An 18992-nucleotide genomic window follows, 5' to 3' on the forward strand; every position below is an offset into this window, starting at 1 on the left:
CCACCTCTTACCGTGGACGTTCTCCTCCCTCGCTCATGATCTGATGCCTCTTGTCAGGTCACCCCCTGTGTGGGACATTTTCCTCACCCTGCTCAGGCTTTGACATCTCAACGCTGAGCCATCGCCAACGTGGGCATCTACTCTGCTTTGCCCACATGATAGTTTTAGGAGTAAATTGTTCAGAAAGAGCAGAGGAAAACTTAGGGAAGGGGAGGCTCTTAAATTTTTTTTTTTTTTTTTTTTTTTTTTTTGCGGTACGCAGGCCTCTCACTGCTGTGGCCTCTCCTGCCGCAGAGCACAGGCTCCGGGCATACAGGCCCAGCGGCCACGGCTCACGGGCCCAGCCGCTCCGCGGCATGCGGGATCCTCCCGGACGGGGGCATGAACCCGCGTCCCCTGCATCAGCAGGCGGACTCTCAGCCACTGCACCACCAGGGAAGCCCTTTAAATTTTTTTAAGGACAAAAATATTTATTGACAAGGAAATGGATGCCATCTTTGCAAATGCCATTAATACGATTGGCGAGTCTAGTGCTGCTCAGCACAGGAGAGAATTTATTAAAAGTGCATGGAGTACTGCACATTGTGGAGGGATGTGCAGGCTCTGTCTTTCGGCTTGGGATGCAGCTCTACTTCTTCCAGTTAACTTGCTTTGCACATTGTGGCATAAGAATCTTTCCACAGGAATCGATGGTAAGGTAAAACGTTGTAACTCCTCTCATAGTAGTATCTGTGTATCTTTATTAATCTGATCCTGAGAACAGTATTAGAAATGAAAAGTTAAGTGCAAAATCGTGAAATGACTTGTCTGTATAATTACACAGCTAAGTTAATCATTTTCTGACAAGTCTCAACAGTGACAGCGTTCTTCTATGGAGGTGTTAACTTGTTATGGGTTAGAAAGCACTCTTTGATACAGCATTTTCAGCCTGGAAAAACGGCTTTAATTTCAGAGTCTACTGAAACGGAGACTTGTTGGAAATATTAACACTACCTTTTTTGCTTGCATATCTAGCTTAAAGGAATCAGTGTTTATTAGGTGATGTTTGCTAGCACATTCTGAAGTGTATACAGTTACTTTTGACCATGTTGTCAACTTTAAGACAGTTCAGTTGGTATGAATTTTGAAATACTATACCTCAGCCCCCTCAGCATATAAGTTTGTGACTCAGGAGACAGTGTGCTGAAGTTTTACCCTAGTCCATAGAGAATAGGTTGCTGTTTTGCTTTAGAATACTAGCTGGTGTGAAGATTTGATAGCTGTGAAATGAGTAAGGGATCCCAATACTGTGTGTGTCTCAGTTTGTACTTCTAAATAATACTTAAAGGGTTGAGGGCCTAGCATGATGGCATGGTTATCATATGTAGCAGATTCATTTTGTGAGGAGTTAGTGTTACATTTTTCTCCTAATCTCATAATATGTTGTAATTGAAGAAAAGTAGGTCCTAATTGAAAGCTGATGATCCAGCAGAGTGATCAATATCATGATGCTTTTTTTAAAAATTAGCTTTCCTGCTGCCTGAATATTGTCAAAGCCTTTGTCTGTTTCATGACTTCAAGCTGAGTGTACTTAATCATTTTGAGAACATGGCCCTGAGCACAGAGCATGGCCCTTCCAGTGAATCACTGAGAATTGTGTTCAGAAGAGTGTGGTATTGAATAGAAATGCTCTCTCGCCTTACTCTCAGGCTTCATTCTTCCAGAGGCAAGAACCGACCAGACCTGCCTTCTTTCAAACACATTTTAACTGCTTGTGTGTCATTTTTTCGTATTTAAGAGCCAAGGCTGTTGTCAGCAGGTGTGACTTATTGATACCTTTGACTCCAAAGGAAAACATCTTTACAGAATAGCAGTCAGGTGTAAGCAGTGTATGTTCAGTAAGTTACCTCTTGTTAGAGAAAGAGAAACAGTTACTGGGAACTGGAAACTATGTGTCAGATGTTGGAGGAAAACTCATTCATCAAACATTTATTGTGCCAGGTGTCGGACTAGGATATGAGAAGACAGTTGGTGCCCTCAAGGAGCTGCCAGTCTAGTGGGGAAGACATATTTAATTAGAGGCACTCCACCTTGGCTGCACATTGGAATAAGTTGGGGACGTTTTAAAAAAAAGCAATGCCTAGAGATTCGGATTTAATTGTTCTGGGGTGTGGCCTGGGCGTCAGGACTTTTAAAAACTCCCCAGGTAGTTGTGATTGTGTCAGGGTCGAATGTGGTAAGAGCTGCAAAAGTGGGGAAGTACAGGGTGCCTTGGGAGCACGGAGGAGGGGCACTTAACCCAGTCTTGGATGTGAGTGTGGGAGGATTGAGAAGGCTTCCCAGAGAGAAGGAAATGCCTGAGCTAAGGCTTGATGAAAAAGACTGGACAGATATTTCCTTCCAGAAGAGCAGCTGAATAAGGTAGAATAGTAAAGTGGTTAGTGCCTTTGGATGATCCATGCTGATGCTGCCACTTCCTTGCTTTGACTTTGGCTATTATCCTCTGAGTTTCAGTGTCCTCATCTCTAAACTGGGGGTAATAATACTTACAGGGTTGTTGAAGATTAACTGAGATAATGCATGTACAGTGCTTAGGATAATGCCTGGCACGTAAGGAACAGTAGGTACGGGCAGTGGTGTGGTAATGATGTTATCATTAGAGAATCAGAGCATGGTTTGTTCAGAGAGCTACAAGTAGTTCTCTGTAGCTGGATCTTAGGGTGCAAGACTGCACGAGATAAGGGTGGGTGGCAAAAAAGAGCTTGGCAGATGGGCAGACTTCCAGATCATGGAGGTATAGGAGTGTACGGCAACTAATAATGGGATATCATGGCAGAACCAGGACATTTCCTTGGTAATATGTTAAGATATGATGTGCTCTGGGAAAGCTTGGGTCTGTACTGGAAAATGGCTTGGTATATAGTATTTTTAACTTCATTACATGTACTGAATTAGCAGGAGTGCTAATAGGACAGAAATAGGATTTTCAGTTCCTTTAGCCAAGTAGTTAAAAATATTAAACATCTTAAAGAGTAATGGAGGAAATAAGTAGTCTCAAAGTATTCAGTAGTTCTAGAGATTCTCTGGAAATTGTTACAGTATTAGTGGTTTAATAAAAATATTAAGTAAGAGTCGCTTGGCAATTTACATTTAGAGGAAACACTTTAAAACTTATTTTTTGATGTGCAGAGAAATAGAAAATGCTTCCATCTGCATTGGCTTCACTGGCCCTTATGTATATTTGTTGGTTTGTTATATAACTTGTCACAATGTCACAACATTAGTCACTACTTCTTCTGTAATGTAACATGTAAATGATCATGGATGAGCATGACTATAACTTGTGTAGTCCAGTTTGATTTTAGGGTTGTAGTCAGCTTTCTTCTTTCTTTCTTTTTTTTTTTTTTTTTCCTAAAGAGACTGTCATAATCTTTGGCTCCATGTAATGGAGCTCTGGCAGCTATTTGAACTGAGTAAGAAACTTAGGTAGTTTTATTATGCATTACAATGAGGCAGTAACTATGGGTAACACTAGAAGAGAAGTTAGCTTCATTGCTTCCACAAATGCTTATTTTCTTTGAAATCGTTTATTGCAAAAGCACTGTTGAAATGATGGATTATTGAGGTATACCTTATGTTTATTTTATGTTATATGTACAAATTATTTGGAAGAAGAATTCCATTTAACTAGATCAGTGGTTCTTAAAGTGTGATCACTAGTCTAGCAGCATCACTATTACCTGGGTACTTATTGGAAATGCTCATTCTTGGGTCCTACCCCAGAAACCCTGGAGGTGGGGCTTCAAATCTATCTTTTAACATGCTAAAGTTTGAGTCATAAAAGTGTATAATCACTCCAGTCATTTATTGAAATCCTTTAGACCCCAGGAAAGCTAGTCTGTACTTCCTTTATTCCTTCTCAATATTTATTTGATTCTGGCTATGTGCCAGGCACTGTTTAGGTACCTGGAAAAAACTAGTGGGTATGACAGACAAAAATCCCTGCTCTCCTGCAGTTTACATTTAGAGGAGGGAAACAGGTTGTGATTGGTGTGATGTGGAGAATTAAAATTCGATGGTAGAGGGTGTGTTGGGGAAGGTCTTTCTGAGGAGGTCAGGTATAAGCCTTATTTTGAATGACAGGAAGGACCACCTATATGAAGATCAACACAAAAGGCTATAAGATAGGAATGAATTAGGTGTGCTGAGGAGCAGACAGAAGACCAGTGTGGCCAGAGTGCAATGGGCAAGGAGAGAGAGGTATGAAATGAAATTGGAGAGACAGGCAGAGGCCAGATAATGTAGGAACTTGTAAGGACATTTTTTCCTTCTCATTTTTTAAATTATAGTAAAATGCACATAACATAAAATTTACCAGCCTAACCATTTTTCAGTGTATGGTTCAGTGATATTAAGTACACTCATATTCTTGTGCAACCATCACCACCATCCATCTCCAGAACTGAGTTTGGTGGGGTTTTTTTTTTTCTCGCTTAACTGGTGGATATCAGGAAATGCAGGTCTGAGGAAGAAAAGTGCCATTTGTCAAGTTAGAAATGCTTCTTAGAAATCTAGATGGGGATGTTGAGCAGGCAGTTGCTAAGGGAATCTGGGGTCAGGGGAGAAGTCGGGTTGGAGACAGGACTTTGGGGCTCATCAGCATTTGCCTGGTAATTAATGCTGTGAGACTGAATGAGATTTAAGTAGTGAGTGTAGACAGGGAGAGGTCCAGCACTAAGTTCGAGGGTAGGAGAGCTTATGTGAGAAGGAATCAGCAAAGGAGCAGCCAGTAAGGCAGGAAGAATACCAGTTGAGAGTGATGTCCTGGCAGGCAGGTGAAGAAAGTGTTTGGAGAAGAAGGGCAAATCAATCAGCTGTGTCAAATGCTGCTGAGAGGTTAAGACAAGCATCGAGAATTTACCATTTTGGCACATTTTAGCAATGTGGAGATCATTGGTGATCATGACAAGTTGTTTCAGTGATGTGGTGGGTTCAGAAGCCTGGTTGAAGTGTGTTAAAGAGAAAGGGAGAAGAAGCAGCAGAGATATAATGAGTTTAGACAACAATAGGATGTTCTTTGCTTAGAGAGCAGATCTGTACAAACCACCTTAACTTAGTGGCACAGGTTAACATGTCGGAGCTCCAGTGTTAAAAAATTTGGTATGTAACACCTTTGTATGCTCATGTTTTTTCCTTTCAATTTTTTAAATGGGGAAAAATAAACTTAAAAGTGAGCATTTGGGTAAAAAATGTGTGGAATCTCCAAGGAATATCCATGGAGTCCTAGGGTCCTGCAGAATACATTTTGAAAGCCATTATCTTAATCCAGAGGAATGAAATTCTGAGATGAAATTCAGCCAGTTGCAAAATAGGCTTAAAGATATTTTTAGATTTTAGAGGGAATCTTCCTGGTACTCTTCAGATGACCTTAGAACATTCCTTTCTTTCAACAAACCCTCTACTTGAGATTATTTGAATGAAGGGGATGTTCCATATGGTATTTTCCACAAATGTTTTGGTGACCAAAGGATGCTGACCTTGTAGGTCTTTTTGTACTCTCTTGCAGGGAAAAAAAAGCACAAAAACATTTTTAAACAGCTTTCTTGAAACTTGAGTTTACTTTTATTTAGTTAAGTAAGATACTCTGATTTAATGTCTAATTTAAAAATTATATTTGACAAAATATAAATTCCTTGACTTTTAGAGCAGCCAACTCCACCCTAGGTACTTATTTAAAGCACAAGCCCAAATTTCTCCTCAGTGAGGAAGTAATGATCCTTCACATGAGAAATAAGTAGATCCATGGTTGACAGACAACTACCCCTGAGGAAGTAGAGGGAAGTATTACTGTATTTTACTGAGTCCAAGATGCCATTATTTATAAGATGCACTGTTATTATATGTATTACTAAGAAAGAAAAAAATGTTGCCATTTAGAATTGTAATTTGCAATAGATTGTAAGACTTGGGAAAATGTGGGGAAAAAATTTCATCTTAGAATCAATGAAACACAATTTGAGCGCCAGGAGGTCTGAGTTGCAGCTCTGGCTGTGCTTCTAACTAGTTGTGAGACTACTGACAAGTCACTTAGAATCTCTTTGCTTCAGGTTTCTCACCTGTATGGTAAGGGTGATGACTGATCCACATACCTCATAGGATTACAATGAGGATGAAATGAGATAAATGAGATAGTTATTTTGAAAAGTGGAATCTACTGGGCAAATTCAGGGTATTTAGTTGATTGAAATTAAGCCTTAGATCTGATTAGGCAACTCAGAAAGTTTCTTCTCTGAGCTTTGTTGTCAGGTTTAAAATAGAATTCAGTCATAGGTGTTCGAATGTGTAATATTTTCTTCTACTAAATGATTTTCATGCAATCTGGAAATAATCTTTTTATTGTAGTTTTAGAATCAAAGAGAAAATCTGAAGATACTATAACTCTGATGTTCTTATCACTCAGAATGAACAACTGTTAACATTCTCTTAGTGCTATTATCTTTTAAAAACTTAATATAAAATATTTATGACATAAAAAGGTAAAAGGATATAATAATGAACATTCATATACTTGCCATTGCCAATTTAGGCAAAGCCCCCTATCAGCATCCTGTCTTTATTATAGCCTAATGAGATAGGATACTGTTTCTCTTATTTGAGTCTTTAAAACCTGTAAATAAGCAAGTTAACTTCATCTGAATATTTTATTCTGCCGTATGAGGGAGAAGGTTACTTTGTGCTAGTGTTGCCTTGGTTTGAGTTTCCTCAAAATTCTGTTTATGGTTTTGGAGATCCAGCTGTGTAAACTGAAAATATGACATCTGTAAAATCATAATAATGGCTAAGCTATTATGTGCCAAACATTGTATCTAGGCAATTTTTTTGTGTTTTCTTTACATTTCACGATAATTCTTCTGGTTAGGTCTTTTCATTTTATAGATTAGGAGGGCGTGGCTCAGAGAAGTTGAGTAACTTGTCCAAAGTTCCACAGCCATTAAGTTGTGGAGCTAATGATTTTAATCAAGGTCTGCCCTATACCACAGCCTGCATATTCTATACCATGCTCCCTCAATACTTGTCAGTAATCACAATCTGTTTCTTTTATAGGCAAAACCCAGAGACCATGTTTGAAGTGTATGTTGAAGTGGCCTCTCCTAGGACAGGTGACACTGTTTCAGGTATTTGCATGTTCCATTATGATATGGCGTGTTTGTTTATTGTATGAGCTAGCTATGCACATCGGATAATATGTGAATATTCTAAACTGTTACTTATCTTTAAGTATGTTTAAGTGTCTTTCCCTTTTATCTGTGCCCACATCATCCTAGGGAATGGAGAATAATTGCAGTGAACAATTTAAATTAAGCCTTGAAATATGACTTTATTCATTGTAATCATTGGGTTTTGGTTTGTATCTTTTGGAGATGCCTGGAAGTCAACAATTCAGTATGAAATATTGTCACCTTGCTAATAAGGAAGGTTTAGAATTAGGTTACAAAATAATATAAAGGGAAATCTCTGCCAGTAAACTGGAAGGAGATGTTTGAAATGGATTTAGTTCAGTAAATTTTGTCAGCTGGTTAAAAAAAGGTTAGAACTTAGTGGAAGGAAACACCTCCTCTGGCTTTAGCTTTTGGACTAATTTGGACATGTATTCCTGAACAACAGGGTCTTGGATAAGGTTAGAGTATCTTGTGCAGGCTGAGTAAATCACTTCTTGACCTAAAATCCTTCTTGGTTAATGAGAAAAAATAACCTTCTGACCTAGTGTTCTTTTTCCTGGTGCCTAAGAGAGTGATGCATTTGCCAAAGGTATGTTAGGGAGCAGCTCTCGGTTCACACACCAACAGTTATTATTATTTGATGTTTATGGAGAATGAATTTATTTGGATTAGAAACTTGGAGTAATCAGGATTCCAGTGGTAGTTATGCCCGTAATTGGCTATACAAACCTTGGACATATTTTCTACTTCGCTATTTTAATTAGATTGTAATACTTATAAAATAGTTACCTTTTATTGAGTATTTGTTGTTCTGTTGTCCTACATACTTGACATACATAGTCAGTCCTTACAGTACAACTCTTTTTTTTTTTTTTTTTTTTTTTTACAACTCTTAAAGATAGAAGATAGTTGGATGGTGTCTCCATTATGCCTGTGAGAAAACAGAATCTGAGAGGTCAAATAACTTACCAAGATTATACAGCTACTGTGTGGAATAGCCAGGGTTTTAGGTTCAAGTCCTCTTCACTCTGCTAAGTTGCCTTCTTGAGGGCAGTGACCATGTTGTACACATCTCTCCATGTCATCTGCAGAGCTTTGCACAATGTCACCAATATTTGTTAAAATGAATGCATTTCTCAATATCAGAAGTGAGAATTGCGTGTGCTCCACTTTCTGGATTATTTCATGAAGGCTGTGAAACATGTTATAAACTTATGATCATTCTAGAAGTAGAATGTTAATATTCATCTTAAATTATGCCTCTAATTGTGCAAACCATTGGATTGGGAAAGGAAGTAGTAGCTGATACTAGGTGTGTTTGTGCAGCAGTACCTCTATGAGCTGACTCGTCAGAGTAACCAGTTGGTGACGGCTGTGATTTGACAGATTTAAGGACAAAAACTTCTCTTATTTCTACAGTTGCTAATGTTCCCCCTTTTCAATGCTGCAGGATTTTTTCCCCCAAAGTTAAAATGAATTTTCTTGGGGAATGTGAACAAAGTTTGATGAGTACAAATAAGAAAAAGGAACGAAATGGAAAGTCTTTCTTTACCTTATCCTCTTCTTTCAGTCATCTAATTCCCCGTAAACAACTCTTTTCTTCTTTAACCCTTTAGTTTACTTTTAAAAACTTTAAAATTTGAAAACATTTTAAAAGATAAAAGCTACAAGAATAGTTAAGTGCATACCCCCTTTTCCTTAGATTCATCAGTTGTTACTATTTTGCCACATTTGCTTTATTACTCTGTGTGTATTTTTTGCTGAACCTTTTGAGAATAAGTTGCAGACATTGTGACCCTTCACCCGTAAATACTTCAGGATATATCTCCTAAGAATAAGGGCATTTTCTTAAATAACTCCAGTACAGTTACCAAAATAAGAATCATGTAATCCATTTAGTTTTCACATCTATTTAGTTTTTTTTCAGTCTGGAACAGTTTTGCAAGCTTGTTTTCTTTAAACCCTTTATGAATTTTTTTTTTTTTTTCCCCGGTACACGGGTCTCTCACTGTTGTAGTCTCTCCCTTTGCGGAGCACAGCCTCCGGACGTGCAGGCTCAGCGGCCATGGCTCACGGGCCCAGCCGCTCCGCGGCATGTGGGATCTTCCCAGACCGGGGCACGAACGCGTGGCCCCTGCATCGGCAGGCTGACTCTCAACCACTGCGCCACCAGGGAAGCCCCTATGAAATGTTTTTGAAGAAATTAGGTCTCTTGTTTTGTAGAAAGTCCCTGGGTTTGAATCTGATTGTATCCTCATGATTAGATTAGGTTATGGATTTTGGGTGGGAGTATTTCAGATGTGATATTGTATCCTTCTCAGTGTATCATATCAGTAGGGACATGATGTCCATCCCATTGTTTGTGGAAAAATGTGCATAAAACTTCTGTGTACAGTTTAATAATTATAAAGTGAGTACCCATGTTAACTGCTATTCAGGTTAAGACAAATAATATTGCCTGGTTCTAAGGAAATTCTGGTCCTGGCAAGAAGAACCCTGCCCTAGCCCTATGTTTTAGAGGGCCCTGCTTTGGCCCTCTTCTGAAGTGCCCCTTTCAGGCAAGGAGTCTGTGGGGCCTATGGGACATGCCCATTTAGAGCCCAAACCCTTCCATCCTAGATAGACTTTCAATATCTAGGATCTAAGAATTTCTTGACCCAATGGCCCCAGGCTTATTTCCGGAGTCTGTGTGAGTCTTCCCTAGGTTTGTCCTTCTGAGGGTAGACTGGCTACTGGTGTACACACCCCTAGGCCCAAGGGGTGGCCTAAGGGTCTCTATCTGTTTGTGGGGAGTAGGGTATGCGATGGAGCTTGGGCTTGTGAGTGGAGGTGACTGCATCCCTGTGTGTGAGGTTCCTGGCAGTGTGGGATGGAAAAGGGGAAGATGGACAGTGGGCCAGTGGCCAGTTTTCCCTGAACCATGTTTCTACATGGAACTCTAAGGAATCCAAGAATTTTCAGTGTGAATCTGGCCTTCCAAATAGTTATGATAGGAGGATGGAACATATTTTATTTAATAGTTTGTTAGCTTATTTCATACCTTGTAAATATTTTGACATATGGTTTGTGGGCCTCTGTTTGTACTCTTGCCAAGGCCCTGTAAGTGTTAGAGGTGGGGCTGGCCAGTGCCCCAGAAGTCCCTCCACTCCCCTTCTCCAGAGGTAACTACTATCCTGACTTTTATGATACTCATTTCTTTGTTTTTCTTTGTAGTTTTACCACATAAGTATAGTTCCTTGAAAAATTTAATTTAGTAGTGCCTGTTGCTGAATTTTATAGAATTATTCTGTATGTAGTTTTGCTGCTTGTTTGCTCAAGTCTGTAAGGGTCCTCTGTGTTGTTGTGTGTCATTTATTTTCATTGCAGTGTAATACACTTTAAGATTATATAACAGTTTATTCATTCTACAGTTGAAAGCACTTGAAGTTGTTTGCAGTTTTTGGCTATTATAAGCAAGACTGCTGTGATCTTTATACATAAATCCTGGAGCATGTAAACATACTTTTACATAGGATATATACCATATTTGATTACTGGATAATGCTAAACTGTTTTTCAAAGTTGATTGTGCTTGTCCACACTCCCTCCAGCAGTGTTTCGTAGTCTTTATTGTTCAACATCTTCATTCATCCTTAATACAATTAAATTTGTTGGGTTTGGCCAACCTGATAGTTGTGTGGTAGTATCTCCTTGTTGTTTTTATTTGCATTTTCCTGGTGACTAATGAGATTGAGCACCTTTTCATACCATGGCTCATGGGCCCAGCCATTCCGCGGCATGTGGAATCTTCTCAGACCGGGCACGAACCTGTGTCTCCTGCATCAGCAGGTGGACTCTCAATCACTGCGCCACCAGGGAAGCCCAATACCTTTCTTTTTAAAGTGTCTGTTCAAGGCTTACTCATTTTTTAATTGTTTTCTATCTTTTCCTTGTTGATTTATAAGAAATTGTTTGTCCTGCTACTATTAATTATCTGGTCAAGTGTGTTGTAGATATTGTCTCCTACTCTATGGTTTGTCTTTCCCTCTCTTTCTGGTATCTTTGATCAAAACTTCTTGATTTTCATATCTACAGTTTATCAGTGTTTTCCTACCCTACAGATAAGAAGCTATTATCCTATATTTTCTTCTGAGAAATTTATAGTTTTGTCTTTCACATTCTTTATCAAGGATTTTAATTTTCTATTAGATGATCAATATCCAGAAAAGCTAAACTTAAATTTGATTCCTTATCCATGATTTTTTAAAATTGGGAAACTAAATAAAGCCAAATTACTAAGATACGCTGTTCCTCTACATAATATGTGTTTTTATAAAATTGTCAGGTACTTCTAAATAATACCTAAAAAATTACCTCACAGTGAAAGGGTGACAAATGTGAGAAAGGCCGGTAAGAAATACTACTAGACATTAGAGACAGTTCTTCTTCCCATTGATTACTTTTAATGTCTGAACTAGTGAAGGTATTGTCAACTCTCATGTGTTCTTTGCTCTGAAAGCACTCCATGACATCCATGGAAGGGACATGTATTCTGTCAGTTCTACTTAGATATTGCATCCAGACCTGTGGAACTGAGTGGGACATCTTCCAAAGATTGTGCAAATAAAATTTGGGTACACAAACTGAACTCATGGTGCTGCTTACTTTCTTTGGGAATTCGTAAGATTTCCTAGTTGCTAATACCAATGAATAAGCTGTCACTTAGTGTTTGATTTTAGGTAACTTTGGTCTACTTCTACAGCCTTTTTTTAAAAATATAACTTATTATATCTGCCTTTTTCTGATACTATTTAAGCCTTATTTTTGCCATTTAGATGATTGCAAAGAATGTGTCTTAAAATTAGTCTTTGTTCATTGGATCTGCATCTCTGATCTCTGCCAAAATATCTGAGCAAACTTAAATATAAACCTTACGCTATACAGTACTAGTGTCTGGGCATAATCTTCTCTTTGAAGTTTGTTTGCATCCCCTAGAGGGCTTAATTCCCTGCTGTGAGAAGGTGGGTTAGAAAGCACTGAAACTACTCTATGGGTCTTTAATTGGAGGATTTAGTTTACATTTTGTTCTATAAATTTCTGTGGGAGTTTCATTCTTATGACTTTTTCTTATACTGTGGTATATTATGTTCTTGTTGTAAATAAAAAAATACTAAAAATTTTCCAATTATTTTAATACATACTGGCAGATCATCCCTGGTGTGTATTTTTTTCTATTCATCTTAAAATTAAAAAAAAAAAATTTATTTATTTTTTGGCTGTGTTGGGTCGTCCTTGCTTCCCGTGGGCTTTCTCTAATTGGGGTGAGCGGGGGCTACTCTTCGTTGCGGTGCGTGGGCTTCTCATTGCGATGGCTTCTCTTGTTGAAGAGCACGGGCTCTAGGCGTGCGGGCTTCAGTAGTTGCAGCTCGCGGGCTCTAGAGCGCAGGCTCAGTAGTTGTGGCTTACGGGCTTAGTTGCTCCATGGCATGTGGGATCTTCCTGGACCAGGGCTTGAACCCATGTGCCCTGCATTGGCTGGCGGATTCTTAACCACTGTGCCACCAGGGAAGCCCATATTCATCTTTAAATTTTTAGTAGCTTGTTTTCTTACTAGTTTTTGACTATGTATAAATTTTTAAAAATTATAAAGAAGAGAAAAATTATTACTCAGTAATAACTACGGTTAATGTTTTGATTTATTTCCTTGTAGCCTCCTTTTGTGTGTGTGTAAATATATAAACTTTTCCGCCCAACTTCTGCTACATGTGTGTTTTCCTCGTTCTCCCTCAAATCATTAAACTTTTCCTAAAATTATTAATACAGCTTTGTAAAAATCATTTTAGTTGCTATAAATTATGACATCATGTTTATGTGCTATATTTACTTTTAATTACATCTTCAGATTGTTTCCAGGGTTCTTCTGTTGTAAATAATGCCAGTGAACATCTTTTGTGTATAATCTTGTTATTTAGGTACGTGAGTTTAATGTTTTAAAAAGAAGTAGGATCGTTTTGAGTAGATCTTTCATCTATCTTGTTCTTACTTTTTTAGTGCTTTCTTTTTTTTTTTTGCCAGTTTCATTTTGTATACTCCAATTTATGTATTTGTTCAAGAACCCACCAGAAAATGAATACAGTCACCTCCAGTTGTGAAAGCTCCCAGAGCTGAGTTCAGCCTGTCTGACTGAAGGTCTCGAAAGAGGGTGCTCTTGCAAGAGGGATGAGCTTGCCCAGTCCAATGATCAGATGGTACTGGCATGCTGAAACTCTGGAATGCATTTCAAATACAAGTGTCTCATTATAGCTGGCATCTCTGAGCCTGCTGCAGGCACTCTATTTTTTTTTGTTCTTAAAATATTTTATTGTTTTTTTAAACATCTTTATTGGAGTATAATTACTTTACAATGGTGTGTTAGTTTCTGCTTTATAACAAAGTGAGTCAGTTATACATATATATATGTTCCCATATCTCTTCCCTTTTGCATTTCCCTCCCTACCACCCTCCATATCCCACCCCTCTAGGAGGTCTCAGAGCACCGAGCTGATCTCCCTGTGCTATGTGGCTGCTTCCCACTAGCTATCTATTTTACGTTTGGTAGTGTATATATGTCCATGCCACTCTCTCACTTTGTCACAGCCTACCCTTCGCCCTCCCCATATCCTTAAGTCCATTCTCTCGTAGGTCTGTGTCTTTATTCCCATCTCACCCCTAGTTTCTTCATGACCTTTTTTTTTTTTCTTAGATTCCATATATATGTGTTAGCATACAGTATTTGTTTTTCTCTTTCTGACTTACTTCACTCTGTATGACAGACTCCAGGTCTATCCACCTCATTACAAATAACTCAGTTTCATTTCTTTTTATGGCTAAGTAATATTCCATTGTATATATGTGCCACATCTTCTTTATCCATTCATCCGACGATGGACACTTAGGTTGCTTCCATGTCCTGGCTATCGTAAATAGAGCTGCAATGAACATTTTGGTACATGACTCTTTTTGAATTATGGTTTTCTCAGGGTATATGCTCAGTAGTGGGATTGCTGGGTCGTATGTTAGTTCTATTTGTAGTTTTTTAAGGAACCTCCATACTGTTCTCCATAGCGGTTGTATCAATTTACATTCCCACCAGCAGTGCAAGAGTGTTCCCTTTTCTCCACACCCTCTCCAGTATTTATTGTTTCTAGATTTTTTGATGATGGCCATTCTGACCGGTGTGAGATGATATCTCATTATAGTTTTGATTTGCATTTCTCTAATGATTAATGATGTCTTGGGCAGCCACTTTGCACTGGGAGTGGCAACATCAGGTTCTCAAGGCTATTCCCCAGACCAGCCTCCCTCTGTGTCTGCTCTCCTCCCAGTGTTTTTAATACCTTAGTCCAGTGGCCACTTTTTAAAAAAGTAGATAGTCAAGTTAAGAAACTCTTGTGAGTACTGTGTGAAAAGAACGCTTAAGACGTGGTACTTTGGTTAACTGAGTTTTTTCAGCTACCTCGGAGTTGAGTAGTAACCTTAAACAAAAAAAACCAACAAAAAACTACCTAGCTTTAAAATCTCTGTTAAGTATCTGTTCACATTTCTGTATTAGCAATTTCATGAAGAAAACTGAGTCTTGGCCAACTTAAGGTACTGAGAGCCTGATTTGTTGCTCTGAATTTAAGCTTTCATTTTATAGGACTCAGGTTCTGGGATCTTTGCCTGTGATCAGTGTATGATCAACATCATTAGATATTTTTTAATATACTTGAAAAATATACTTTAATTGACTTGAATATAAACAATTTATGTTTTCTCTTTAAAGATGAAGTGGAAGAGGAAAAAAGCCCTTTTGAGAGTTGTTTTACCTCAGATTAAAATATTCTTAGAGATATTAACACAATTTTATCATCTTATTTCTTTTCACCAATAGGATAATAAATCACAGCAAACTTTTGAAGAATGGTGGTAAAATAGCTAAATTTTATTGAGTCCTTATTATGTCCCAGTCACTTTTCTTTTAGTATTTCTTTTTAAGCCTTGAACAACCCTCTAAGATGGGTCTTAGTTTTGAGGAAACTGAGGCTCAAAGAGGTTAATGCAATTGTCCAAGTTGGACAACCACAAGTGGTAGAAACAGGATTTTAACTTCATTCCTGTGGCATCTTCCCCAAAATAACTGGCTTACTGGTATGCAGTAAGAAAAATCAGATAATGTAGGGGAAGAAAAATTAGGCTTATAGAGAAAATTAGGGGAGAGGCAGTTTTCATTCATGAAAGGTACAAGGGTTTCTTTTTTTTTTTTAATATTGAAGTATAGTTTATTTACAGTATTGTGTTAGTTTCAGGTGTATAGCAGTGATTCAGTTATATGAATATATATATTTGAATATATATATGAATATATATATTTTTGAGACTATTTTCCATTATAGATTATTACAAGATATTGAATATAGGTCCCTGTGCCATATAGTAAATCTTTATTGTTTATCTGTTTTATATATAGTAGTTTGTAATCTGTTAATTGCATAATCCTAATTTATCCCTCCCCCTCCCTCTTTCCCTTTGGTAACCGTAAGTTTTTGGTTTTTTTTTTTTTTTTTTTTGCCATATGCGGGCCTCTCACTGTTGTGGCCTCTCTCGTTGCGGAGCACAGGCTCCGGACGCGCAGGCTCAGCAGCCATGGCTCACGGGCCCAGCCGCTCTGCGGCATGTGGGATCCTCCCGGACCGGGGCACGAACCCATGTCCCCTAGCATCGGCAGGCGGACTCTCAACCACTGCTCCACCAGGGAAGCCCTGACTGTATTCTTTAAACAAGTTTATGAAAACTGTGATACAACTTAGAATAAATGCATGCACCTACCACTCAAGAAATAAAACATTTTGTATCTCTGAAGCCCTCCTGTATGCCTCTCAAGTTGCTTTTTTTGACTGAAACCATATTTTGAATTTTACCTTAGTTGTATATCCTTGCTTAAAGCTTGTGTTTTTTTTTTTATTACACTATGTTGATGCTCTAAATTGGTATGTAGAATGACTTTGAATTGCGGTTCTTACAAAGTAACCAAAAGTGAGCAATATATTTTCTTAATGTTTAGTTATTTGAAGCTGATTCCAGATTTCTTCCTGTTTCTAACGTGTGTGATTTAGGGGCCATCTGGGTCTAAATTGCAAAACAGGGAAGTTTCACAGTTTTTGGTTTATTCACAACAGTGTGGTTCTTCTTGCTATATCTGTGGTTCATCCTGTTAGGGCTATGGCCCTCTAGGTGGACTAGGAATTCATTGATCCATTAAACAATAAAATCCGTGTGGGCAGTGAGTTTGATTTTTTTTTTTTAATTGCCACAAAATGCCAGTCTCAGAGCCTCATTTTTCTCAGCTATAAAATTGGGGCCCTAATAGTACCTACTTCATTTAGTCAAAAGGATTAAAGTAAAATGCACAGTGCGTGGGACATGGAAAGCTCTTAATTAATGGGAGCTGTTGTTATTTATCATTTGTTTTGAAAGATTTAATTCTTTTAAGAGAAGATTTAGGTTCACAGCAAAATTGAGGGGATGATACAGAGATTTCCTGTATACGCCTGCCCCACACATGCACAGCCTCCCCTATTATCAACATTCCCCACGAGAGTGGTATGTTTGTTAAAATTGATGAACCTACAATGACACGTCATAATCACCCAAAGTCCGTTGTTTATGTCATGGTTCACTCTTGGTGTTGTATATTCTGTGGGTTTGGACGAATGTATAATGACATGTATCCATCATTATAGTATACAGAGTATTTTCACTGCTTTAAAAATTCTCTGTGCTCTACCTGTTTAGCCCCCCTTGCCCTCCACACACTGTCCCCTTCCCACCAACCACTGATCTTTTTACTGGCTCCAGTTTTGCCTTTTCCAGAATGTCATATAGTTGGAATCATACTTGTATGTATGTAGCCTTTTCAGATGGGTTTCTTTCACTTATTCATATGCATTTAATGTCCCTCCATGTCTTTTCATGGCTTGATGCCTCATGTCTTTTTAGTGCTGAATAATATTCCATTGCCTGGATGTGCCACAGTTTATGTATCCATTTACTTACTAAAGGACATCTTGGTTGCTTCCAGGTATTGGCAATTATGAATAAAGCTGCTAATAAACATTCATGTGCTGGTTTTCATGTGGACATAAGTTTGCAACTCCTTTGGGTAAATACCAAGGAGCCTGATTGCTGGATTGTATGGCAAGAGTATGTTTAGTTTTGTAAGAAACCACCAAACTGTCTTCCAAGGGGGCTGTACCATTTTACACTCCCACCAGCAATGAATGAAAGTTCCTACTGCTTCATATCCTCATCAGCACTTGGTGTTGTCTGTGTTCTGGATTTTGGCCATTCTAATAGGTGTATGGTAGTATAACATTGTTTTGATTTGCATCTCCCTGATTACATATGTTGTGGAGCATCTTTTCATATGTTTATTTACCATCTGTGTATCTTCTTTGGTGAGGGGGTTTCTTTTTTTTTTTTTTTAAATAAATTTACTTATTTATTTTTGGCTTTTGGGTCTTTGTTGCTGTCCACAGGCTTTCTCTAGTTGTGGCGAGCGGGGGCTACTCTTTGTTGCGATGCACGGTCTTCTCACTGTGGTGGCTTCTCGTTGCAGAGCACGGGCTCTAGGTGCGTGGGCTTCGGTAGTTGTGGCACACAGGCTCAGTAGTTGTGGCTCATGGGCTCTAGAGCGCAGGCTCAGTAGTTGTGGCACACAGGCTTAGTTGCTCTGCGGCATGTGGGATCTTCCTGAACCAGGGCTCGAACCCGTGTCCCCTGCATTGGCAGGCGGATTCTTAACCACTGCGGCACCAGGGAAGTCCTGTGAGGGAGTTTCTGTTAAGACCTTTGGCCCATTTTAAAAATTGGGTTGTTTGTTTTCTTATTTTTTAGCTTTAAGAATTCATGGTATATTTTGGATAACAGTCCTTTGTCAAATGTGTCTTTTGTAAATATTTTCTTCCAGTCTATAGCTTGTTTTCTCATTGTCCTGATATTTTGTCTTCGACAGAGCAGAAGTTTTTAATTTTAATGAAATCTGGCTTATCAATTATTTCTTTCATGGGTCATGTTTGTGGTCATCACCATAACCAAGATCATGTAGGTTTTCTCCTATGTTATCTTCTAGGAGTTCTATAGTTTTGTGTTTTACATTTAGGTCATGATCCATTTTGAGAGAATTTTTGTGAGAGATGTAAGAAAGGTCTATGGCTAGATTCAGTATTTTGAGTGTGGATGTCCAGCTGTTCCAGCACTGTTTGTTGAAGAGACCATTTTTGCTCCATTGTATTGCCTTTGTTGCTTCCGCAAAGATCAGTTGACTAATTTCTGTGGGTCTATTTCTGGGCTGTCTGTTGATCCATTGATCCATTTGTCTATTCTTTCACCAATGCCATCCTGTGTTGGTTTCTATAGCTTTATGGTCAGTCTTGAAGTCAGTTAGTGTCAGTCTTTGAACTTTGTTCTTTTCCTTCATATTGTGTTGGCTATTCTGGGCCTTTTGCCTTTCTCTGTAAACTTTAGAATTAATTTGTTGATATCCATAAAGTAACTTGCTGGTATTTTGTTCATTTTTGTATTGAATCTTTAGATCAAGTTGGGAAGAACTGACATCTTGACAATATTGAGTCTTCTGATTTGTGAACATGGAATATATATCCATTTATTTAATTCTATGATTTCGTTCATTAGAGTCTTTTGTAGTTCCCCTCATATAGTTCTTATATGTATTTTTATTAGATTTATTCCAGAGTAGCTGTTATTTTAAATTATGATGTTATTTTTATTTAAGGC

General features: G+C 38.3%; 1 protein-coding gene across 9 annotated transcripts in view; it reads left to right on the forward strand.

Moving 5' to 3' along the window:
• The window catches only part of DENND1A (DENN domain containing 1A), a 543770-nt gene that overhangs the window by 36942 nt on the left and 487836 nt on the right, over positions 1–18992 (forward strand). For all 9 annotated transcript variants that reach the window (XM_059073023.2, XM_067040763.1, XM_059073026.2 and 6 more), the window contains exon 2: positions 7084–7154. In XM_059073023.2, coding sequence (XP_058929006.1) covers positions 7084–7154 — 71 coding nt within the window. The remainder of the gene's footprint in view (positions 1–7083; positions 7155–18992) is intronic.

The sequence above is a fragment of the Kogia breviceps genome, chromosome 8 (genome assembly GCF_026419965.1).
Source record: "Kogia breviceps isolate mKogBre1 chromosome 8, mKogBre1 haplotype 1, whole genome shotgun sequence".
Lineage (NCBI taxonomy): Eukaryota > Metazoa > Chordata > Mammalia > Artiodactyla > Physeteridae > Kogia > Kogia breviceps.